At 37.3% G+C, this 27330-nt stretch overlaps 1 protein-coding gene across 3 annotated transcripts in view; it reads right to left on the bottom strand.

Moving 5' to 3' along the window:
• klf12b (Kruppel like factor 12b) overlaps positions 1 to 27330 on the bottom strand; it is a 76158-nt gene that overhangs the window by 11931 nt on the left and 36897 nt on the right. For all 3 annotated transcript variants that reach the window (XM_088644464.1, XM_088644466.1, XM_088644465.1), the window contains exons 3-4: positions 16907 to 17486; positions 6920 to 7055 (exon numbers count right to left, since the gene is read on the bottom strand). In XM_088644464.1, coding sequence (XP_088500590.1) covers positions 6920 to 7055; positions 16907 to 17486 — 716 coding nt within the window. The remainder of the gene's footprint in view (positions 1 to 6919; positions 7056 to 16906; positions 17487 to 27330) is intronic.

The raw sequence follows: 27330 nt of genomic DNA, 5'->3' as shown, positions 1-27330 counted from the left end.
ATATCTTTTTCCTAAACAAATGCTACACATTACACTAACATAGATAATAGAGTAAGAAAGTATCACTCCTTCAATTTATAAATGGTTGTGCCACAGTTATCATACTTAATCATTTAGAGATGAAGAACTAAACCAGAGGTGAGAGCCCAGGGTCTGCTCAGTTTAGAGCTCTGCCATCTTTAGTAACGGCTAGCGCATTTATTCTCAGGCCATGCTTGAGAGGATTACTGAATACCAGAACATTCAGCAGCAGTCCAACTCACTTGAGGCACAAGGACGTTCACAGAAAGAGCCACGTCAGCCCTCAAAGTCTACACAAAGTGAGTAGTGCTGCCCAAGAATTCTAAGTGAAAAGGAAGTTACAACTTGTTCTTTAAGGTTACGCTTGTTTGGCAACTGTTTAAAAAAAAGGAAAAGGTGCAAAAAACACGAGTCAGTTTAAAGCTCAAATCTACCCAGCATATCGGTAAAATTACAGGCTAAGCCATGTTTTCTCCATGGCTCCAGAAGGAATACCCAGTCCTTGCAAACCCTTATTAACATGCTCAGAGCACAGCGACTGCAGCAGCTGAAATGGTCCCTGCCATGCGGAAGGGGAGGGGGCATGGAGATGGAGTCTGGCCAGACAGCCCCTCTGGTGAACTGTCTCATACACACGCAGCCCACTTCCTGCTGTTCTGCAGCTACAGGGATCACCTGTTGCTCTTGGCTGATTGCCACGCTGGGGCCTAGCGGAAATGACAGAATCTGTAAGAAATGAGGCTTCGCTTCCAGTCAGTCCTAGGAAAAGAGGAAACTTCACAGCAGAGGGAATGCACAGTAACTGAGTGCCTTTGCAGTGGACACAAAAATACCAGATTTGGTGAGGTGACTAGCATGCAGTCTTTGGTGAATTTCTGCCCTGGTCACACTATAGCCACAAGCTCATACATCTCCAATCATCCAATCATATGCTGCAGTACAGCTTGAGCTACCTGCCTTCCGAATCTCAGCTGGGGAAGTATATCACCAAAACAATTGATATGTGGGAGAGAGCATTTGCCGATTACGTAAAATTATGGGTTAACTGTAAATGTTAATATACTTCAGATTCAGTTGTTGCTTTAAAACTTTCAGTTATAGGATACCACTAACAGTGGTTTCAAATTCTATTTTGAACAAAGAATTACTAACAATATACTAATGAGTCCATAAGACCATCGGTTATTTGCTATACAGACCTTATGCATGTTAATGTATTCTGTTATAAATTAATTACCTGATACCAAATCAAATAACTTCTGTAATTTTGACACCATATTTTAGGTATTGTCTTCTCTTCTTCGTGTTTAGTAGTCCTTGCTGTGAACCTGTACGTCTACATATTATGGATGCCAGTCTCGTGTTTTTTTAAAAGATTTGCCTCACACATGTTCTCTGCACATAAGAAAATCTCTATACATTTCTGTTAAAAGAAGGTGGTGTTTCTTCGTCCCCACAAATAAAGGATTACAGGAAAAGGCACTGATGTGGCCTCCTGCTGTACTTGTCTCATTATAGTATAATAGGCACCATATTGTTCCTCAGAAAACAACACTGTTGCCATGCAGATTTGGAATCGCTGTTTTAATAAAGTCCTCTTATAAAAGTTGTGAATTTGTAGTGCAGTTCCAACAAACAAAAACATAGTACTACACAATTGTTAGAAAGGGTTTTTAGCTGTTAATTAATATTAACATGAATATTGAAGTATCCAAACTTTATCAATAAGCATAAGTAATAATTAATTAGTTAAATTTGAACTAATCTTATTTTATGGGACAGCGTTTAAAAAAGATTTTGATGTCCTTTTATAAATAAAAATAAAAGTGCAGAATTAATTTCATAGAATATCATTGAACATGCTGACACATTATCTATAAATATGGTTGAGCATGTTTTGCTTAAGCAGGCCCATACAAAAACTTTCCACAGCCACTGGCTTGAAACCCTCTTCACCCTGGAAGGCACCGTGCTCTTTCCTGAGTTTGCAAAGAGCGAATCTGATTTCAGGGAAAGTGCATCTGAGGGTGTTTCAGCTGGAATCCCCACAGATATGTGCCTTCTAAACGCATTTTGACGTAGATTGCACAAGTTTGTCATAGCTCATCACCAGTCTGGCAGACTTGAGGTCACCTCAGCATGGGAAGCATGTTATTAACAGTACTGCAGTTAGTGTTGTTTATATGGAACTTTTAATTGCTGGGATCCATGGTACCAGTGGAGGAATGGTCGAGGCTTGGCAAGGCACAGCTGAATCGGGGTTCCATTGCCACTGCCTGGCCATACTGAAGGGGCTTAGAGCAGATTGAGGGTGGATGAGGGGGGATTGTTCAGGTGGAGAGTGGTTTCTTCCTTAATTGTGTTTTGTATTGTGTTGTATTTTTGAGAAAATAAAACTTTTGTTCACAAAACAATTTGTTCACAGTACTGGATTTAAGACTATCTCAACTAAGAAGAAGCTACAGCAGACCTCCTAAAAACATGTTAAAATCTTTTTAACTTTATTATTTAATTTAACACCTTAAGTACATCTATCTGTACCATTTCATTGTTTTTATTAGCCAAAATAGGTTTGTCACATTCAGGTAAGTTCTCTTCATCTAAAAATATAATTCAACAAATATTTTAAGCTGTTAGCCATAGTATTCAAATGGAGTTTTAAACAGTCTTGCAGGCGATTTTCTTGCACACTCTTATTACCACAAATAAAAACATAAATTGAAAGACCTGTTGTTTTCTAATAGTGACATGAGGTATGCCCATACTACCAGAAACACATAAAACACATACTGTACAGTGATGGCTCTGTGGTAAGGATCTGCTCCTCTGGCTGGAAGGTTGCCAGTTTATATCCCACAGCCCTTGAGCAAGGCCCTTAACCCCAACTGATCTAGGGGTGCTGTATAAATGTCTGACCCTGCGCTCTAACCCAAGCTTCTCTCCCTGTCTGTGTGTCTCATGGAGAGCAAGTTGGGGTATGCGAAAAAGACAAATTCTTAATATAAGAAACTGTATATGGCCAGTAAAGTGATCTTATACGTACAGTCACTAAAGTGTTTTGGGATTACTATTTATTTTTTGAAGGACTGAGAGAATGAACTAGAAGCTACAGTGCTGAAACAAATTTGTACTGAACATACAGTACATATACCACTAAACTCAAAGAACTTTGTTTATAAAAAAAAGCAAAAAACGGAAGAGGCCTTGTCAAAGTGACTGATAGACTGATGGATATGCACAGTCAAGCAGATATACAGATATTGTGTTTATAAATAAATGGATGAGCGTATAAATGGACAGACAATGGCAGTTACCTTTCACTCTTCAGGCATTCTTGCACAGCCAGGCCAATCTACTGTATGAACTTACTCCCCCTTCCTCCACCTGTTCACTTCAGTGGGCTGGAGCCCCAGGGGGCCACATAGACACCAGCAGGGATCTCTCTAACAATAGTCCTGCCAGTTCTCCTTGGAGCTCATGAATATGGTAATGTGCCGCAGAACTGCTGGCTTTAGACACGATATTTCAGGAATAACTTTACTTATTAACAAGCTTACCTGGTAAACAACTAGAGTCTCAGAACTTTGAGAGTACCATGTTTTATAATTTCACCAGGCTTCGGTTGTGTTATCTATGATACAAAACTGAAAAGTGAATCAGTATGAATCTACTTCGAACCTTGAACAAAAAAGTCTTGCTCCAATCTACTGAAGCCATACAGTACAGCTTTCATAAAGGTTGTTTTATGACTTTTGGAAACAATGTTCTATTGCATGTAATATTTGTTATGTTTCATTCAAAAGGAAATGTATTGCAATTCATCATCAAATGTCTCCAAACCTAATAAACTAGTGAAATATCTAATGTACTAAAATTCTCTCATTTCTTTTTGTGTGTCTTAGTAACAACAAAACAAAAAGCACTGTGATAAACATAATATTTAATATCATAGGAGACATAGAGATTTATAAGAGTAAATAAACCAATCAAACACATCTGCTTTTTGGCAGACATTTTTTTCAGTAAGCGAGAAAGAAAAAGTAAAAACAGCTTGTGAAACATATGACTGAGTCTTTATTATAATACCCCCAACTACTGAATTAATAATAGATGTTCTCCTCAAGCCACTAAAATCAAAATACATCTAATCTATAAAATAACAGACTGCAATTTTGATGTTTACTACAGAAGGTATTTGTTTACACCTTTCTCACTTTACAACAAATAGATGTACTGTACATGTTAAGAAAATATTTTTTTTTCACATAAAATACAATAATTACAGCCCTTAAGCCCTTTCATGAGTTATACATGCCATAAGGCCAGGCTAATGAGTGAGACGTACATTACTTAGTTAAAATCAGACTGTGATACACCTTAGATCTCAGGGGTCACTAAATTGCTAACTGGGAACTCCAAATCAATGAGTCTGCACTGAGAAAAAAAAACACTACGGTTTCAAGGCATCTGTGAATGTTTTGAATCTATTATTTATTTTAAAACAAACGTGAGTATTTATAATATAGTTTATCACTGTTATTAAATTTATTACTTTGGTTACATAATTCTCTGTGTGACTCTTGTTTCTTTTTCAGGTAGTTATTTGTCATTCTAGCTATTAAAATCTGCTTTTTAATCCAGTCTCTGCAGCAGACACACTAGCCTGCTCACTTTAATTCACTTCCAAACTCACTCCGGCACTGACTCCCTGTCCAGGAATACCAGACCTGGCCTGATCCTGCGACACAGCTGTTTATTTGTTGTAGCTTCTCATTCCCATGTCTTGTGCAAAAAGCACCCCTCACGAGTAGAGGAAGAAGAGGAGCCCATCTTGTCCTCCTTAATGACTGGGACACCCTGCCAAGATGATGGATGAACAGGCCAGGGCAAGTAACGAAGAACAGGGTGACACAGCTAATGAGAAGCACTGTGAACAGCAAATTTGTTTCACTACTATGCTCCCTTGCATCAGCTGTGAGAAGTCTATGAAAACCACACTGGCTCTTCCATTCATTTATAAGTCTTTATTTCAACAAATCCTTTATCAGCTAACTAATCTTCAGCATCAGGATCAATTAAGTAATTAAAGAGCTGGATGGATCGAAATCCTGTGATGACATGCAATGGAAGACTCAAGGTTGCATAACCTTGAGGTATTTAATGTCTGAACATTGAACGGCACAGTACAATAGCCTAGTTTGTACAACACAAGGTGAGAATGTGTAATACTCCAATTCTAAGTATAGGACAGATGTGAAGATTTAATTTATTTTCTAACAATCTATGTGTTGATGACCATTTACAGGTAAAGTACTGTTTGAAACTTGGGAACAACTAAAATAAAATCTAAATAAAATAACAGTAGAAGTGTCAGTGCGCATTACCTCTTAAAACATGTATTCACTTGATGAATTGTGATGAATACTATTCATATTTGTCTTCTGTTTTTTTTTTAAAGCATAGTTGAAGGAATATTTAAAATAGGTTAAGTGACTGGGAAACCAAGAGTTATCCTGGCTATTTTGCATGAGTCAACCACAGTCAATTTTCCTTGGCCTGTAGGAACCCCCAGGCCCATAAAGGACCATAGTCTGTGGTAGAAGCTTGGCTTTAAACCAGTGACCTTCTAGTTGCATGTCTCCTCTTAGGTACTGTCTTTTACCCACATTGTCACTCTGACAGGGTACCCACAGGATTCAGCATTTTGCTTTCACATACTGCACAATTGCCATGAAATGTAGAAGTATTAGTTCTTATACAGTATTATACAGTATTAGATCAATTCACTTCTCCCCCCAAAAAATAGTTTACTTTTTCAAATACGTCTACACTCTTATAGAAAATACAAACTGAAATCCAAGCATCTACAGACCTCTTTAAAAGTCCTCTGATATGTGATAGTAATTTTTCTACACAAAATACAGCACCTGGTAAGGATGTCATAAGATGAATGATGAATAAGAACAAAGCAGCTTGAAGGGAAAGGTCGTGGCTTTGATTAAGTCGATGGATCTGGTGAATAGTCATTTTTATCTGATTCTACTAGGTGACATCAGATAAGCAAAGACGTGTTAGAGAAATAATTCATGCCAGTCTATCCAAATTCTAGTAAAGCTATTTACTGTAAAGCGAAAAGTTCACCAGAGCTCCAGAGGGTTCAGAGCTACAGTACAGGTTGTATTAAAGGGGCACTGCAGAGCTATTTTTCTATTTTGGGGTTAGAAAGATTGATGAGTGCATTTAAAAAGACAATGAAAGTAAAATGTATACAGTAAGGTGTAAAACCTCCAATTTAGATAATAAAATATACAAAATTTCTAGGCATGTGCAAAGTCATATTCTGCAATCCAGAATGAGGCAACTATACTTCCGCTGAGGTGAAGTGGTCATATGACATTGTAAACAAGCAGGCTTGTGATTACATCTCTTTTAATCCAAAAGAAATATCTAGACTTTTTTTTTGGACGGTTTTGCCAACAAATACTTGTTAAATCTAATACTTATTAACATGCAGATCATGTAGTAACATTTCTGTGGTAAAATGTGTGCTCTTATTCACTTATACATCTAATTACGTGGGTCATTACAGTGACTAGTGAGCAGGAAGGGTAAGATTAAGACAGAATTTACACAACTCTCGCTCTCACCCATGGTGAGCAGTTGGCGACCACATATGAATAATATACTATATATGACAATATATGAAGATATCACTCCTTTTATCACTCATACTTTTAAATGATCAACTGTATTATACAATAAAAGATCAAGCACTTCCATAAAAACAAATATTCTGTTTACATCCCGTTTTGACATGTGCTAACCCTAAGATGGGTATAACAGGTGAAAAACGTGGAGCAGTGTTGTTTATACACAGTATACATAAATCGATACTCACTCCTGCACTGCTCTTGCTATAGAAAGTGCTGTGGATCCAGTTTCATTAACACTGTCCAAGGTCACATTTGGCAGGTCATCATCTTCACTGTCACTTTTGATTTGTCTTGGAGACAAGCCGTTGGGGTCTTTTTGTGCTGTGATAAAAGAGACAGAACGAGGAGAAATTAGTACAATAACGTTAGAGGTACACTTCAGAGAAGTAATGAGTCAGATAATCAGGACAAAGAGATAACACGTGTGTAAATTATTCCTATACTAGCTTTTTACTAATTTTAGACAAACATACTGCTTCAGCAATGAGTGGATTTGATTGAAGCATGATATGAATATGTCTACACTATCAGAGGAAGACACTATCAATTACAGACTGCTTTGAATCAAGCTACAGAGGGAAAAAATGGAATGATTCAGAAGATGTGAAGATATACAGACAGGCAGTAAAAAATGCAATGAATGCTATTGGTTCCAATGCTCATCTGTGGTGTTATAATACCACTAAAAATAATTTAATATTATTATATAGGATTAACTATCTGGTTGTTGTTGTTGTTGTTAAAAAATCCCTTGTAAGTTTTTCCTGGAATCATGAAAAATATAAATGTAGCACAAAAATCAAACTCATTGTTTGTGTTTCAATATGCATATGAGTGGTTTAGGATTTAATTATTTCACTTATTGACACATGATATGTTAACATTGTTCACCACATAGATGGGTCTGATAATTCCCTGTGAGCTCTGTCAAGTTTAATCAACATTACTCACAAGTAGCTGAGTTATGCACAAGGAGGTGTTTACTTAAATATGGCTAACTGACAGGTTGGACTGTGTGAAAGTCCACATCATTCCCTGAAACAAAGGCCGTCTCCACATACATCTTTAGAGCGCTCCACAAAGTATAAGGCTTTCACGTGTCCTGTCCTGATTTAGCTAAAGTAAATCCTGTGTAATTCTTTTTCAGTTTTCCAAAACTGATTCTCTGTAATTTCCAGACCCTGAGTCAACAGCAGACTCTCTGTGGACGCTGGCTTGCAGGAGGCCCCCAGGCCTCTCTGTCAGGGCCTGTCAGTTCCTCCTCATTATCAGCTGGGGGTGGTGTGTCCTTAGGGTCTGGCACAATACCGCCAGATTTCCTGGAGTCAGGCCCACTTCACTTCTATCAAGGACTACCCCCACCCAAAGCACAAAACAACAATGGATCACTGTAGACTGTACAGACCTTTTCTTTTACAAGTGGATATCGGGAATAATAACTAGATGAATTTACATGTCAGACACAGACTGGGTGTCCTATATTGTGGAAACATTCAATACCTTCTCTAACGAAGATCTATAATCTGCTGAAAAACACACCTACTGCGCTATTTAAAATGCATTAGTGCCTTTACACAAAGTCTGTCCATTACATCCATGTGAAGGAGATGCATCTGAGTACTACTTGATAGTACTTTGAGAATAGTGTAAGGTATCAAAACGTGTTCTGTAAAAATAGAAGCAAACATTTTACAAGGTCTGCAAGGTTATCTTTAAACTGTCGAAAATCTTACCCTTGAACATTTAAATTCAAAATTCCTATAGCTCTTTTTTTACTCTAAAAGACACAAACATCTCAGACACTCAAAAATTCATCAGCAAGTTAAATCATTGTTTTCCTAAAATGGAAGATACATTTCTGATGTTGGATAACATGACATGAATGGAAGAAAATATCAGTATTGCATTATAGAGCAGTTGCAACATTTTATTTAGTCACTTTGAAAATCGTGTGCCTTCTGCCTTCACAAATGGTATTCAGTACACTTTAAAGTGCAGCACTTTGAGAATTCCTATTTCCGACTTCCAGAAATTCCTTTTGTTTATTAAGTGAATTCTGGAATTGACATTTTGTTATGTATTGTCTAACATTACACATATCTTTTTCAGGTCGGTAGCTGCATCAGCATGCGTAGGCTGCAAAGGAACAAGTAATACTGTAGGTTTATTCCATGCTGAAAAGAGAAGAAAGAAAACACAAAGGTTCGGCCATTCTTCAGGTGTCAGATATCATTTTCAGGTTGGTCTTATTTTTCACTGTAAAAAGTCCTGTTAAATTGAAATCAACATTCCTGAAGATAAGGAAACTGTCCAGCTTGCCCACAACTTTTCTGTCATCATGGAAACATGCACCTTCTTGAATGAAAGTTTTGGCAAAAGATCAATCTGCCAGGTACTGTGTGTCTTTTCTTGGCGCTTGGTGTTGTATTACAATACACCAGGCCTGCTCATTTTAATATGGCAGAGTACTCCACTTCCACAACTCAAATTAAAGTTTTTTTAACCCAAAGTTTAAGCCAATTGGATCTAATGAGAACATTAAAACGATCGGTTCTTTGCTGGGCAATGAGTGCTCATTTGCAAAACAAAAGGCTTATAGTATTAAGCTCGCTTGACATCTACTTTTTCTAAAATTCAATCCGAATAACTCAAAGGTGGACATAAATATGGATTGGTCGGATCCACCAATGTTTTAATATAAGAAATTACTCATTATTATGCATTATACACTGTTTGTAACCACACTGGAATCAACATATTTCTATATAACATATTTCTACATATTTCATATATAATCTTGCTCTGTGGCTGTACACACTCGAGAGAAAATGAGACACAGAGACCCATCTCAAGATCTATTAGTAATGTGACATCTTGCAAGCTGCACAGCAGCCCTACTTATTCTGGGAACCAAACACCTGATGGTCATCATTCCAGCCAAGTTCTTTAAACTAATTGAATCCTTAACTGAATGAACAAGCCTTTTGTTAGTTCCTCTATCTTTAAATAAACTAAAAACTGTTCAAGCAATAGAAAGTCTTGAGTTACTTCTAAAGCAAACCAGAAAAAGGCAACCTTTAAGATGAAGTAAAAACAATTGAAGAGATCATATTAATCCTGTTATTTGGTCACTTAAGGGTTCAGTTATGAAAGTGAGAGCTCAGTTGGAGTGTGAGTCTCCAAGACCATAGCAAGGAACCTGTAGAGCTGGGGCTGAATGGAGAAGCAGCACATCAGTTTGAGGCAGCAAGCCTATGGGCAATGGGCATGAGTCGCTATGCTGCTGAAAGCCAAGAGGAGCCTGACTTACTGATCCCATTCTACTCCTGAGGCAAAGAAGGACTCCCAACCAAATCACCTATTGACATGAAACCCAGACCCTGCGACACCTGAGCTCTGTAGTCCAGCATACAGTACATGTCATGTGAATGCCTTTACTGATTAAGACACTCAGAAAACACCTTTAAACATTTGCACAAGGAAGATGTGTGTATGAGCATGTAGAAAACTTTTAGAAAAAGTGGAAGGCCTGTTTAATAATTTTGTTTTGCAATTTAATGCTTGTTTCTTCAGGCACTACAAAGATGTGAAAAAAAAAACAATGATAATTATTAAAATAAGCAATCATTATTTATTCTAAAATATCTAGCATTATGGTCCTCTGATCTATGCAGAGTCTGATTAATAGATATCAAAGAAAATATAAGTGGATCATCATTTATATCATATTTAGCCTTGAACTTTATCAAATTTACTAGAAATGTGCTGTACATGCATTTACTAATAGGAATTTGAATAATAGTTTCAGACTTTGTAATTCTGCAGTGAAGATTTTATTGTTCTACAACAGCAAAAAAACTGCCACCTCACCTTTTATGCCCAGACAGACTTGTATATCTTGGAGATCAAGGCTAATGATGGATTTGACATTTCATTTACTGTGTCACCCTGTACAAATCCAGTGAGATTTATCAAAAACAATTGATAGTTTTCATTTGTAATGAAGAATTAGCACCTTACAAAGTTGACAAACAAGATAGGATCTCCTGGAATTTGATTATTTACTTGTCAATTACTGTTGTGTTTTCATAAAGATGCTATAAACAATCCTCAGTTTCAGTATTGGAAAACAACACTGCTGTGACCCCTCTACTCAGTTCATAAGCTTTGTTTATTTAACGTCATTTTAGCAACCTAATTCATTAATACTCTGTACTGTGTGTTTAGGGAAATGTCAGCTCTGATTTGGCAGACTGAAAAGGAAGTGTTTTGAAGTTACATGATGACCTGTCGTGCCACTGACATTCAACTGCAAACCAGTTCAAGTGTTCTGTGCAGTTTATGACAAGGTCTCTTATGAAAGATTAATCTGACGCATAACAAAAAAAAAATTCTGGCTATTCCCTACCAATGAGATCCCTAGATAATGCTTAAGCAGTAGCTGAAATACTGGACAAAGAAACAAATACAAGGTAAAATATCATTAATAAAATATTATTCCTGACAGGCAAATCCACAGCACAGAAAATACTAAATTAAGAAATCTAGATATACTATAAATATTATGTTTTCCAATGGACTATACTGTGTGTAACCTGCATATAATTTAACCACATACTGTAACAAATAATTATATAATTACAGGATACTAAAAACATTAGGAAAGAAATCTAAACTCACATTAACGTTCTAGAAAACTGTACATAATGCAAAATGAAAGAATAATGTTTAAACAATTACAAAAAACTACTCTGAAACATCTCCTGTTATGAATGCCATACACAAAGCTGTTCCTGTCACCAGTTTGAACTGACAATGCACGCGCAATAGATGTACAGTAACTCATTCCATACTACCGAGGAACAAAGGATTTCAACCCAACCGTGCAATCAGAAAAGAAAGCAAGATTGTGCTATTAAAACCTTATGATTTCATTTTCCTGTTGTTTTAAATCTACACTCGTTTCCATGGAAACCTGGCCAGAGTCAGAGATAAAGGGACAAAGGCAACCTGCCGGAATCAGAATGCCAGTCAGCAGCTTTTCACCACGGAACGGCAGAGGCATGTGTGACATCTGACAGCATCGTAGAAGTTCAACAAATGCCCAGGAGAGATATTTTAGGAATACACCTCTTCCCTGCTTTACATCAAAGTATATGCACTATTACCGACAGCACTATCAGGTTTCTAAGAATTATGACTGCACACCTCAAGTAATATATAGTGGGTGCAGTTGTGCCAATGCATGCTGATATGGTAAACTGACTTCATATCACTGAATGAAAATGAACATTTACTTCACTGAAATCTAAGACACTAAAGACATTAAACTGCTTATATTTTAAATATAATTGTAGAATGTACCCAGTATGTATAGTGCCGCAGTTCTTTAGAAATCTTTAAACAGTGAGGGTTTCATGACAGAAGGAGAGAATATACATGAGGTCTATTTAGCGATATAGTTGATACTTATGGTTATTGCGAAAGCTTAATACTAGTTTTAATAATACTAGATTAATATTCTAGAATAATGAATTATTTTTCTCCGAATTCAATTCTTTGTTAGCAAAGTAAAGAAAATAAGGAAATGACATAGCGAACTACTGTACACGATAAATTAGACGTGTGCAGTTCTGCATTACCGATAAATACCTCAGTAAATCAACCATGTTTTTTTTCCAAACTGAAAATATAGGGCGTCTTCCGTGTGCACTTAGCGATTTGAGCGTGTCTTGCTCAATGAATGTAAAATGCGTGGCCCGAGTATAACACGTGCGTGACGTCAGAATAAGGCGCACAGTGATGGGAGGTTGCAACACTGTCACATTGCTGCTGCAATGGTTGAAGAATTGGGAATACATTTGCAGCTTTGAGTGAAGAGGGGTGCTAACCTGGCTTCTTGAGCCTGCTATCAGTATAACAGTAACATTGTCATTGGTAACTTGAATTGCTTGTATATAGAGACTATATAAAATGGGCTACACTGATCCTTCAGTGCTTACCTGCAAGGCGAACTGATTATTGCAACTGCTTTTGTTTTGCACTGCAAACAAGCTATTCTCACATCTTCTTAAAAAACGTTTTAAAATGGTGTAAAAGTTTATATTTATATCACAAAGTCTTCATGACTTCTTTGCATTAGCATGATGAAAAACAGGTAGTAATGTTGTGTTGTTCATGGAAGTTACTTTGACCTTGATTTTTGTTAAGAGGTTGAATTTAAAAGAATGTGAAGGCTGCAGAGAATGAACTGCAGATTCTCTTCTTACTATTTTTTGCTAATTTTACTATTTTTTGTTATATAAAATGATGAATTAAAGGTACATTTCAGCACATCTGTAGTGAAAATCATTAACATAAATATTTCATTAAGTTGATATGCTGCAATTCATTATGCACCGTATGATATAACTGCAACTGCTGGTCAATCTTGAAGAGAAACTTTTTCTAGGGTCTCTGCAGACAAACGAATACATTTGTCAGATCTGAAGTCATACAAAAGACAGCATGATGCCGCATGATGATGTCTCCACTTTAGTAGCAACTTAGTAGAAGTATCTTTATGGAAAAATCGATTTAATATAATACCTAATTTCTATTTTTGGCCATGGGAAAATGCAATTAAAATATGGTATAAAAAGCCCAAGTCACTCTTTTACAGGAGTTTCTTGGACGATAAAAACAATGCAGTGTGCCTGTGTTTTGCTAACATCACGTAAAAGTTGATTCTGCTTTCCTCATTATGCTGTCACTTCAGCCTGGGTGGAGTGGATGTATCTCTGTACCTAATATGTTGCAGTACCACCCATCTTCAGTGTTGGTTACACCCAATTACATAAACCACTCTTTTTTCTTTTTTTTCAATTCTGTGGCAGACAACCAGCAGTTTAAAAGCAATTCTCCAAGGATCACTCTTGCAGTCTACAAGACTGGGAGAGACAGATATCCCAGATAAACAGCAACTGTCAAACAGACTGTTTCCTTGTGCAGTGGGTTTCAGGCTCAAAGAGATTTGAAAGCACACCCAGCAACGTTTACAGTGGTTTTGAGACAGAGCAGTAAAACCACACCCTCTGGGAAAGCAGTTCCAAAACGGCAGTTCACTAGACGGGTAGCTAGGTCTAAGAGAAAGAAATAGAGAGTAATAAAAAACAGACAGGATGTATGTTTCTAATTAAAATAACAGTGTGGCCCCAACTGGCCTACATTACCTGAACCTGAGGCAAGCCAGAGAAAAATCTCACACTTGAGACACTCTTTTCATCTCACAGATCTCCTTTCATGCCACTGTGAACAATTCTCCACCTTAGGCTGTTTCTCCGCATACTGTATCTGGTAGAGCTGTGACACCACAGAAGCACTGTCAAGGAGGTTTAAGTACTTCATCCCACTTTTCCAAGTTTGACATAGAGAAGTATAAGCTTCCACACACAATGGAGCTGTCTTAACACTGAACAAATTATTTTCCATGTCTCTCAGTAAGAGCAACATATAACAGAGTATATAAGGAGTGCAGAAGAGAAGTCATTTAATACAAAACCACATACAGTATGTGACTGTGTTGTGTAAGCCCATAGAATGGATGATGTTAGGAATAGTAGTGTGGTTCAGTCTGTTTTCCATACCAACCCTGGTACTGGAACCCACATACTGTACCTTCTGGTGTTTCTTCAAACTGAGACCTCAGTTACACAACTAACCCCTTAAATGACCTAATAATATGATTAATGTGAGTTCTTTCATTGCTGTCAGAAACATGTTAGAAGTTACCTTTTATCTGTTCCGACTCCTAAGTAATTTAGATCTTCAACTTTTGAGTACCAAACAAAGCTTGCAAAGGTTACAATTCCAGCAGTTTGCTACTTCAATTAAGGGTTTAGTAAAGTTAAGAATTTACCTAAAACAAAATCTGTCAAGTGTGTCACAAAATAGAGTGAAAAAGGAATAATAGTAAATTATTACTGGAACAAATAATAGAAATGCATTGTTTGCCAATATTTAAGCCACTAACTTGTTTTGTTTATAAACTGCCTTTACTTTTTGACACGTCCTTTTGTGTATGTCTGAGTTCACATCCGTCTATTTTTAATTACATGAACATGAGTGGCTACAGTATGTAACCCGGGCTTTATGAGTTGCCAAGACACAGCTATACTATTCAGGGTTCATTCACAGTAATTCCGAATACACATTAATTTCTACTTTGCAATGTATTTATAGTGCAGTTTTATTCAAAGCTGTATTATAATATCTGTATTATGTTTGGCAGTCCTTTACTATTAGCTGATGTCCAAACATCAATTTCTTGTTATTGTTTTCTCTTGATACAGTATAATGCACAAATTTCTGGAAGAGGTTGTCAACGTTACATTTACATTATCTTGTTTTGCAGGACATAAAGTCCTTAAAGCATGAATCCATAGCATAAGGATGACTACAATGCTTAAATCATTATGCTAGGAGCAAATGAATGTGCAAGATAGAACAGTTGTTTTACTGTTCAAATCATTCTGACGTTAAATTTTCTTTAATGTTACCTATCAGTTTGACAGTCCCTAAAATCATAATTCACACTTATGCTCACTTTGTTAATGATAGACATGACCTGACAGTTTTTTTAATTATAGGTATAGTTAGAAACATGTTTTAAGGACAATTTCGTCTTTAGCATACACCTGTGAAAATTTAATTATCAACTTGCAACCATACATCTTATGCTCTGAAAGCAGAGTAAAGAAATGTAGAAGAATGTTAATGTCACAAAAGCGTTCTTTCCGGGCCCTATGCAGACGACACGATCCGGGGTTGAGTGAGGAAACACTGGGAAAAAGTCATGCAGGATACGGGAATAAAGACAGGGGGGCGTGTCCTTGGAGTGCTGGTGGTGGAGGGAGGTGTGGCCGAGGGAAACGATCCAGGGATGAGACAAACGGGAAATCCAAAAAACAGGGCAAAAGTCCAAAACCAGGCGGTCCATCTGAGACAGACGATTTGAAAATGGGAACCGGGTCGGAACCGGCAGGGGGCACGGGAACGGGAACAAGAAACAGAAACTAAAACCATAACGGAGCCAGGCGCAGCCAGGCGCATCCAGAACTGCCATGATGCAGAAACCAATGCAGAGCCCAGATTAGAGTCTGCGTCTGGCTTTTAAGGGGGAACTGAAAAGGGGCTGGAACAAGGAGCAGGTGCGAGGAATGAGGCAAACAATTAAGGGCTGGAGCGACCTTAAGAGGAGGGGTTTGCGATCGTGACAGTTAAGGCTTGTGATGGCCGCCAGACGTGCACTGTGCTATGGTTTTTGGAGCACAAGATATTCATTGGTCATGGATTGGCCAGATTAAGTTAATTTATTGAAAAAATAAAACTCCATACTGCAGTACTCCACTTTACTGAGAATGGAGTTGGAAAAAATGTTTCTCACCACCAGAGCTGTTAATGGTAAGATCATGACAACATGAAAATACCAATGAATTGTCAACACTCACAGTCTGCTACATCTGGAAAATAAGCTAGTGAATATTTATTGTATTGGTATTAATTGCTTATCATAGTTTCAATTCTGTTTTTACCATACCTTTCATGGGACTAAAGAAGAAGAACAGCTACCTTGGGGGACTATAACAAATAGAATAATGAAAAAAAACAGTGGATGAAAAGGATATACATTTATAAGATAAGAGATAAGATCACTTTATTAGCCATGTACAATTTCTTTCATTAGGATTTTGTCTTTTCGCACACCCCAGCTTTCTCTCCATGAGACACACAGACGGGAAGAAAGAAGCCTGGGGTCAGAGCGCAGGTCAGCCATTTACACAGCACCCCTGGAGCAGTTGGGGTTAAGGGCCTTGCTCAGGGGCCCAACAGAGTCAGAGTCTGCCAGCCGTGGAATTTTGAACCAGCGACCTTCCAGTCACAGGCACAGATCCTTAGCCACAGTGCCACCGCTTTGCCCATGAAGTTTATTGAAGTTTACAGTAAAACTTAAGAGTGAAATTTCTGCAATTTCCCTCACGGGATCAATAAAGTATCTATATATCTAGTAAAAACAATTACCAGGTACCAGGGTAAATTCCATCACTGTTGGGAAGATTTCATACTCTTTTAATCTCAGTGCTGGATGTTTACTCTTTAAAATGCATCGCGATACAGAAACTATGTCTCCTTACCTTTGACCTGATTCCTGCCTTCCTCCAGCAGAGGTAGCATGATAGTTGAGTTCATATTTCCTGGAGACCGCACCGCTGTGTACACCAGCGGTACTGACTGGACTACCACCGGGATGCGGTGCACGTGGCTCTGCAGCTTGCTGGTCTGCAGGTTGATGGGACTGGAAGGCGGCACGGGGTGGATGATGTGCAGGAACTGCTGGCCCCGCACTCCTGAGGGGGACGCCACGAGTGGGCCTGGTGTCAACACTGTGGGCATGCCGGTGGAGGAGGACGAGGACACTGAGGCGATGACCGTGGGTGAGGAGGTGTGTCGAGAGGAGGATGAGGACGACGACGAGGACGAGGAGGAAGAGGAGGAGGAGGGGGAAAAGGCAGACGCTGCTGAGGAAATGGGTGATGACTGAGATGACAGCACAGCCATGGGGGAGGTCCTGACTTTGTTCATTGACAAGTCCACTGGCTCAGTCTGTGTCTGAAACTGATCAGTTGATAACAAGTCCTCAGGAGGCTCAGGCTTCACTTTACTGAGCAAAAGAGGAACTGCTTCCATGTCTGGGTAGCTGTGTACTTTAGGACACTGTGGAAAACAGAAAATGCATATATTTAGTATTATATATCGGCTTATATACAGTACAGTAAATGTACTTTTGTTAACAAGCTATAATGTAATCTATTCAGAAGTGTGATTCATTTCCATTAAATGACTTATGATATAAAAGGAAATGTTGTGTTATTTGTGTTTAAGAAACAATATACTGGTTTTATTTCAAATTTATGTTCAGTAATTAACATATTTATTACAATTATATGTGACTGCTATTGGATAAATGTTAAATTCGCTCCTTGCAAACCAAGATATCAATGAGACATTAAAAAATAACTTCAAATTAAAAGGAACCGTCAGTATCTGAGGCCTTTGGAGTAATTCAGCCAAGTCAACAAAGAGTGACCATTAAACTCTCACTGCAGAGAGTTTCAAAACTGACTTAGCAACAAAAGTCCGTTAAGATATTGTGAAATCAATTCCTTCATAAATATAACTAAATGAATATTATGAACAAAACGTCTCAGATAAATCCTGTTAAACGTTTAATACCTCTTTTACAGTGAAAAAAGAATGGGGTGATTTGACATTTTACAGCTATGAAACCAAAGTAATAAGCAACTGAAACATTTCACCTCCACCTATACATAAAATTCAAATTAAATTCAGTGTGGCACTGCAACCTTTTAGTTTTTTCACTTTTATTTAAATATATTCATCTCTGAAGGTCACAGGGTTATATGTGGAGCACTTAAAGTGTGAAATGACTGATTATTTTAAGCAACTTACAATGGTACTCAGAATGTGTATATGTGTGCATTTTAAATATGACTAATCAGTTATGCTATGGCATTTTGAAAGGGTTAACTTTATACTGCTGTGGTAGCATCCTGTTAGAGCTGGTCATTAAAAAAGTTAATAAAAATGTTTAAATGTTCTTTAGTTCTAACAAAAAAAAAAGTCATTCAGCAGAGCAAACTACAGCATGGCTTAAGAACATTATTGTTATGCAACTTCAAACAGCTGAGGAAACTTTGTTTTACTCATTTTTTAAGAGACAAAATGCTTTGTGAATGTTTTTTCTCCCAAAATATTATTTAAAAACTCTATTCAAAAACTGGTCTTGTCAAAGTTGACTAATGCCACAACAAAAAAAAATTTAGAAGTGGAAAAGTCATTGCTGTCAGTGCAGGAGTCTTTGCTGTAGTATGGAAACTTAAAGATGTACAGTAATAATTCAGAATGAGGATTAGAAGAAAGAAAAATATCATTTGCACCACATCATTTCATAAAAACATTAAAGATAACAAAAAGGTACAGTTATGCATGGACAAAAAAATCGTGCCATTAAGTAATTAGCACTATTCTTCCACTGGCCACCATACATCCAGTCAAAGACTGCAACCTGTGATTTAACCACTGTAACAATGAAGGAGGGGGAGGAACCAAGTAAAACACAGGTAAAAGTCAACGCCTGTTTGAGGGGGAAGAGGTTAGCAAAACCCCCCAAAAAACTAAAAAGTAAGTAAAAAGTAAAAGCATGCTGGTTTGCATAGTGGTATCCAGACTGGACTGTCCCTATTTAAAAGGATCTAGTCTGGGAAAAGAAAGACTGCTTGGAACAGCGGTATCTAGTCTGGACTGTCCCTGTTTAGTGGGATCTGGAATACTGGAAGGAAAGGAGCGAGCCCAAAAAGAAAAGAAAAACTCAACCTTCCCCCGTGAATTATCATAGTGGGACAGGAGAAAAGAAAACAAAAATAAAAAGGAGCGAAAATGCAGCCTCAATACTCTTGTCACGGTCCCCTCCGGGACTGTCGCTGGAAGGTTGTCCCCTTGCGGGGGTCTGCTTGTCCCTCCGGGGAGGTGCTCAGTGTGTCTTAAAGAACCCAACAGCTGCAACTCACCCTAAATAAGCAAGGACAGCTGTAATTGCTAAGGCATCACATCGCCTTGATCCAGAGCCCTGACTCTACACTGAACACACAGGTTTGTAAAAAAGGACCGATTTATCTTTATCAATCCATAATATGCCAGTCATAGCTGAAATATAAATTATGGGCTTCATACGACAAGCACAGTGAAATAATTGAAATTATGAAACAATTTATTTTGTCAGTTAAATGTACCCCTCAACAGAGAAATCACCTTCCTGGTTCTGTCTTTCTTGGGATCAAACCACTGTTAGCTCACTGTTCTGTTCCACATTAAGATATTACTGGGATAGAAAGGAACTTTGGAAGGGCACCAGTTGTCTCTCTCTCTTCTGCTTTGCATCCCCCTCACAGGAACTCAGTTTTCTTGGCTCCCCTAATGGCTTATGTAAGTTTTTTTTTGGAAAAAGCATACAGGTTCAATCATTTGACCTCCAGTTTTACTATTTGTGTTATCCTTGCTTTTGAAATATGATTCAGTAGGAAATAACACAACTTACTTATATGTCCCATTTCTGTACTGAAGCACTGTCTTTTTTTTCTTATTATACATATCCTATTAGCTGACACTGTTGTTGCGTTAAAATTTTCATATCACTTTTGCTTTGGTTTATTCCTTCATCAGGGATAAATCTCTACTTCTGTCATTTTAATATAACCTCATGCTCAAAAAGAGAAAATCAAACAGTGCATCATTCAGAATGTGACTAGGCAAATGTCTGTGAAAGCACAGTTGCCAATAAAAACATAAAGCAAATGGATATGGGTGCATGTGGGTATGTGCTTATGTGGGTGTTTTTTTAAAGCAGACCACCTGCAATTCAGCTACTACATGCCTTCCAAGGCAGAGGAAAAGGCGGCTCATTGCTATTTCTAGCACTGTACAACACCCAAGGCAACTACACTATCAGCCAACTTTTACAGCCTACAATAGCTAACATCAATATTGGCACCACCCTGTCAAAACCCTTGTTATATGTCTGCCAAAAATAATATGTATCAATCTGAAAATTAAAAAATTAAAAAAACAACATTAAGGTACAACACTCTCAACATATATTTCTAGCTTCTGTGGTTTCAACTAACAACACGGATGAATACTAGAGGCCAGGTTATCTTATATACCAAAGTCTGTCCTCTGATGTGCAAGACGTTCTGACATAATTAATAATATTTAGATCAAAAGTACAGGAAACATTTATCCTACTTGGATTTTGACTTCCAGTTATTCCTTCAGAGTGCACAATGCATGTGCAATGGATTTAAATTTGAATATTTACTTTGCGAGATTTTCTGCTTTTTTGTCTTGTTGGACCCTTTTTTTGCATGGACCTTTTATTTTTTATGGTCAGGCTGTAGAGTGAAGTGCTGTCCAATAAGTACTAAAGCATTTTTTCTATTTAAGAAGTTATCATTAGTTACATCATCAATAAAGATGATTGAGCCAGCTTCAGAGGCAGACTTGCATGCCCAGGCCAGGGCATGACCCCCACCATGCTTCAGAATTTGCTAGAAAGTACAAAGATGAGCTAGGAGCCTTCTGGAACAATGTTTTATGGGCTGATGAGACCAAGATAAACCTTTACCAAAGTAATGGAAAGGTTATAGAAGTTAAAGGAAGTGTGAAAAAAAGGAATTTCAGATACTGCAAAAAAACACCTCATCTGTGAAGCATGAAGCATGGCCTGGCCTGGGCACAAAGTATGTTTTTGTTCTAATAAGATCTAATTTATACATTTCATTAACCAAATGTAAACATTTTGTGCTTATCATTCATTTTAATTTCATGAATACAAATACTAATTGCTTGACTATAAACCCAATACTTATGGAGAGCACTGAAAAATATAAGAAATTATGTTTTAAGCTGCTAATGGTTTTTAATGATTATTTATTAATTTATCATTCTGACTTCTTTATTTCCATCTACAATGAGCGTTTTGTTAAATAAATAATGTGGCAGGAGTCCTGGGTGGAAATGCAAGAACTCATACTTTGTTACAGGTGTGGCCACCCGTAATGCTATGATACACATCACTTTTCTGCCGGTTAACTGTCTGCTGCGCTTTCTGATTCGCAGATCATCTGCTGGACAGGTGTTCCTTTCAGGGATCAAAGGATTGGAAATCTTTGTGTTCAAGTGTTGGGTCAGTCCTGTGAGGTGGGTGGTCCATTAACGGGTGTGGTCGTCAGTGTGTGGCCCGGTGTTATCATGCAGCAAGATACTGCCCAGAGGCAGCAGTCCCAGCTGTTTTTGACGAGTGGCCTCCTGCAACTAGTCCAGTGTATGACAGCAGTGTTCCGCAAGCACGCTCTTGCCCTGGCAGAGAAAATCAACAGGAAACACACCCTACTGGTTCCAAAACACAGTTGCCAGGACCCTCCTTACTAATAGAGTTCTTCTGGCCTTCTTTGCAGGAGGGAACAATATTAGTGTCAGCTCTGCTGTCACATGACGCACCCACATGTTATCGTAGGTAACCACACACAGCAGGAAATGCAGCCCTTCATGTGTGGTAATGTCAGAGGCAGCTGAAGGAACTCCATCTCACTGGATTTGTCAACATCTGTGAGCTGCTTCAGTACTCAGTGGGTACAAACTTTGCAATACCCCAACTGTCAAGTACCGTGATGTGCACTTGTGTACTGGTACCCAGAGAAGTGTTAAGTGTGTTTAAGAATGACAACAACTTTCACCTTTTTTATAATTCTGAATTCAAGGCAAATTCAAGGAAGCAAATATTCTCCTCCAAGGAGCAAGTGCTTGGATGCTCATGTTGAGCATCCTTTTCTTATTATGGAAGGCATTATCTTTTTTCTACCTTGGAAAACACTGTTGAATACCAATACCATGGAAACACCTGGCTTCCAAGATATGACACATGAGCTATCCATGAATGTCTGCTGATTGTCCAATGTTCTGTGGTGCCATTCATCTATAGAACTTGAATCACACTGCATTGACCACATTCACACAACACTGCCTTCTTTTAAAGTAATACTTGGCATTACCACAGACAGATGGCACAGTGATATCTGTTCATGATGAATCAGATGATGGTTTTAGACTGCCCTGTGTTCTCAAAACATACAGGTGACAACTTGGTTTGATTGCGTTTTAAGTGCTCTTACTTTATTTGATAATAAGGTATTTTTTTTACTTTTACACAAGATTACAATGTAAATTGTAATCGATAGCTATTATTTTCCCTGTTAACTACTTTATTGTTTTCTACTGATTTCTGTTATTTGCTCATTACATATAAAATAGTTTGACCTCATGTTTCAGTTTTCATCAGCAGTACTTTCCACCTCACCACCCTATCAAAGATTTGTACCCAGAAAGCATTTTTGGATTGACTGAAAAGCAAATGCAGGAAGTATCACAGTATATGCTGTTGTTACTTGGGCATTCTTTATGGATACATACTAGCCATTTCATTATTCACATCTTCACAGCTGTGTAAGTATATATTCCATGATTCTATAAAAACAGAGCCTTTAACCTCGAAGAATTCTCCACCAACTGGACTGTGTGTCATTTTACTGGTCTATCTTGTACAGTTTGTTTTCAGATTTGGGTCACTTACAGTAAGAACACAAGATTGCCATTAAATTATATTAAGTATGTCAGGGTAGACAGTATACCATTTCATGGCACCTTATTCCAGACTGTATATACAAAAGAATGTTAATAGTCTCATCATATTTCTATCTTCTGGGACACTTTGTGACCATGTTTAGCATTTAAGACTATAAGCATATGTTTATTTTTTTTCTTGTTTGAGTGAGGTTTTAAAAAGCATTTGTTTCTGCCCCTCCAGAGCCATTCTTTTGTGAGCTAAAAGACTGAATGAGAGGAACAGCCTTTAGCAGCCCAGAAAAAAAACAAAAGAAGACAAGGAAATACATGTGAACCAGACCAGCTACCCCTGTTCCAAAAGATAAAGAGGAGTCACACACAGGAAAAGGAGCTGGGTGGGGACTGAGGGGCAGCTACACCCTCCTGAACTCTCTACAGTGTTTGAACTCATCTTTGTTTATTGAAGCAAATATCAACTAACTGCAAATACCAACATCCCACACTGGTTAATGATAGTCAGAAAACAAACATTCTTTTCCCCCTCTCTCTATATATATATGTTTGCACAGTTTTGGGGCACAAAGTACAGATTTGTGTGTCTTTATACAAAATATCAGAAAAAGTCTTTATTTTAATTGTTATCTTCATGATAAGATACATTTTCAAAATGTCATTATCAGTATGCTATTGATGTCAACAGTTAAAAAACACTTTCCAGTGCTTCAATTGCTTGAAATTATTCTCTAAAACACCTTGCAAGAGGTTGTTTTGCAGAATATTAAATGAACTGAATCAATTTTGTCTGCTCTACTATGACGTGTGTCTTTCTAGGATGTTTTATTAATTTTAGAGTTTAACATACATAAGTCTCACAAACTTAAATAGGAATGAATCTGGTTTTAAAATTAAACCCATTTAACACGTGATTATGATCTGTGATCATTTTTTCATCTTTTATATATTTGAATGAAGACAATCTTGTGTACTGCTTTATGAAGGGAAAGAAAATTACTGTTCAAAAGAAGGTTGATATGTACAACATATAAAGGCTAACATATTTAGTTTTACTGTACTAAACATATTGATTTTTTTTATTTCTCATGAAAACATATCCAAATGTCAAGCATTTGTGAGAATAACAGCAAAATGTCCCTCACTTATTGAATCTTCTTCAATAAGTGCAAAGTCAAGGCTCTTACAGAATCTCTGACGCTAACACTCAGCTTGAAAGACACTGGTCGTCATATCACACTTCTACATCCTACAGAAAAGCTGAAAAAGCAGAAAAGCAACATTGTGTTTTACTATTATTTATTATTAACATATAATATTGCTCTCTTTTCCATGAGCATCCTGCCAGCTGAATACCCATTGTTCAAGGTTTCTTGCACCCCCCACCACCAATTTTCACCCTTGCTGCTGCCTCCCTGGTTCATTCCTCATAAGTGAGTGGGAGTTCGCAATCTAGACCTGTAAAGCTTAGCCAAGTGAGTAAAGTACATTATTTAATCTTTGTTGTTACCCCACCACGTAAATTAAAACTTGACTGAACTACTGAACTACTAGAAGTAGTTGTAGTATTTCAACTATTGAAAAAGCATGTCCTGCTATATGATGATATATTTCTTGACTCCTTCCAAAAATTCACAATAAGATCTATGATTTAATGGAGATTTTCTTGAGTCCCTACAATTGTTCATACAATCTGTCAATTTTAAACAGTGATTTTTCTTTCTTTTTATGCCTAGTTTTCCATGGAGGTCTATTTTCAAAGATCCTCCTACAGAGTCCAAAGACTTACAAGAATATAATAAAGTCATGCACAGGAACAAGTAAAGGTTTATTCCATGCTGAAAAAAGAAGAAAAGAAACACCCAAAGAAGCCTCCACAGCCGAAACGTTGTGATTCTTTTCTTCTCTTTCAGCATGAGATAAACCTTTACATGTTCCTTTGTAGCCTACGCATGCTGATGCAGCTATCTACTAGAATAAAGTCATGTTAAGAACATTTACCAGTATAAAGATACAAATATATTTGTTTTCAAAGAGGAATTCCATTACGTGACTCCAGGGTTTATAATAGTCAGCCTAGTATACTGTCACATCTGAGTGCATACCCACTTGAAGGTGGAAAGGTAAGGCTGCTTTGCATACAGGTATTTGAGATAGAGGCAGACAGAAATGAGCCCATGAGTGGCTGTACACATAAAACACCTGAAAATAGTCCTGTCCTTCATTCTGTAGGTGGGATATGAGAACGTTTTTCATCACATGAACTGCAAAGAGGAGAGACTGAAATAAAAATTAAACTAATGGTGTAAAAAACAGAAATATCAGTCATGTTCTTAGAATTTATCAGCCTCACAGACTTTATTAAAGTCACAGATGCATTTACATACATAAAAAGAAGCAAGAAGAAAGGAGCAGACTTGCTCACAGATGATTGTACAAAAATAGATAAGCTGAACCAGACAGAACTGGGTCCTGTTGGTGTAGAAAACGCATACATTTCTTGATAAGATATCAAATTATAGCCTTGCTGAAATAGAAGGGAACACAATATGAACTGTGAACAGCAGAGAAAGTGTCACACTTCCATCATCGTGTGGCTTTCAGATGATGATTATGGGTATACAGATGAAGCTTTATTCTAAAAATCCAAACTAAAATTACAAAGCAACATAGCTCTATCATCGGTAAATCAAAAGCTGAATATGCTACCTTAATATTTTGATAAATTCAAGATCTTGCTGCTACTATCAGAGAAGCTTAAGCAATTTTTATTTCAGGTTTGCATACTAATGCCACACAACTATACAGTGTCACCTTTCAGAAGTCATATACATAAGAGAAGGTGTCAGGAAAAGAAACAAAATGCTTTACCCCAAATTATAATTTTATTATCTGCCAAGGAATGTTGGTTAATTTTAAAAAATAAAAAAAATCATGCACATGTATAAGCCTTTGAACTCAAACTGTGCATCACTTTGTTTATCTCTGTGTAAAATGACTTAAATAACATTGCTGAAATCCTTTTTATCTTTATTAACTTAAGATGATCTCCCGTTGTGTTACTTAAAGTTCCAGCAACAGTTCTGTTAATCCCAGTGCAATCACAACAGTGACTGTTGAACATGTTAGCCCTATAGTTTGAAAAAATATCTGCACCCCTCTTCTGTAACCTGAGGCAATTACATCTTGACTACTGGGCAAAAAGCAACATCGTCACTTGCAATAACATTTAAAGCAATAAGGTTAGGTCTTTCACAGAACTAGCGTTACCACAGTTTAGTCTGTGCTCATATCATATAGCAAAGATAAGACTGAAGAGTGTGTGGGAAGAGAATCCTTCCTACACATTGGGCATCTTATTACAGATATCCACCCTTTGTAAGTCTTAAAGCTTGTGAAATCATCATCTTTTTACTTTCAAAATCTTCCTCATATTAAACTAATATGAAAATCATATCATAATTCTGTGCTTTGCACTTTGCAGGTTATATAATTGTTATTTCAATCTAGGTCTTCAAAAGATGACATGTTGTAACAGCACACCCTCTCGGTTATTCTTTCAGTATGTCATATTGATAAGTAAAATCATTATTTGCATTGTAAAATACTGATCAGGTCACACACTTTTTAAACATACAAAATACAAGTGCAATATCTAATTAAGCCAGAGACCTTGCCTTATATTTGAATATTTTCTTAGGGTAGTGTGGTTTGAAGATAAAGACTTTCTCTTTTCATTTTACAGTACTTTCAACAAACATTGCAAGGACAATTTTTCCTGCGCTTTTCATAACACTGGTAGTGCTCACGTAGAGGACAAAGGGCTCAGAAAAGATCTGTCTTACAAGAAAGGTTTCATTAACAGTAATTAACTGTTTTTGAAACTGTAATTTGCCAGTAATTAACAACCTTCTGATTAACTTTCCTCAAGAGAAAAGTACCATCCAGTACCCGTTAAATGATATGTTCCCCCTATCTACCTTAAAAGCAAGCTCTGCTTATGTCATCTGCTTATGTTACATCCCAGTTGGAATTCAAGAAAATTGACAGAAATCGTTCTTCCTCTGAAAGTGTTATATCGTCAGCTTGATTATTTCAACTATCAGCATTATCACAGGCTTTGCTAAATGGTGTTAGCCAACCAAAATGGGAGTGTTAAGGATACAGAAGCAATCAAGTAATGCTTTCTGTTAGAAAGGCACAATCATAGCACTTCAGAGAGTTAGTGCAATGGGTCCATGGGACTAATTTACCATGGGGCTAGGTGCTCTGTAATTTTGCATAATGTTTGCATAAGAAAACAGATTCAAATGTTTTAATAGACATAAAACATAGTCAGGAAAATTGA

This window comes from Lepisosteus platostomus, chromosome 2 (assembly GCF_059453375.1).
Source record: "Lepisosteus platostomus isolate fLepPlt1 chromosome 2, fLepPlt1.hap1, whole genome shotgun sequence".
Lineage (NCBI taxonomy): Eukaryota > Metazoa > Chordata > Actinopteri > Semionotiformes > Lepisosteidae > Lepisosteus > Lepisosteus platostomus.
Note: the sequence above shows the minus strand (reverse complement) of the source record. Positions and strands in the feature narration are given on the sequence as shown.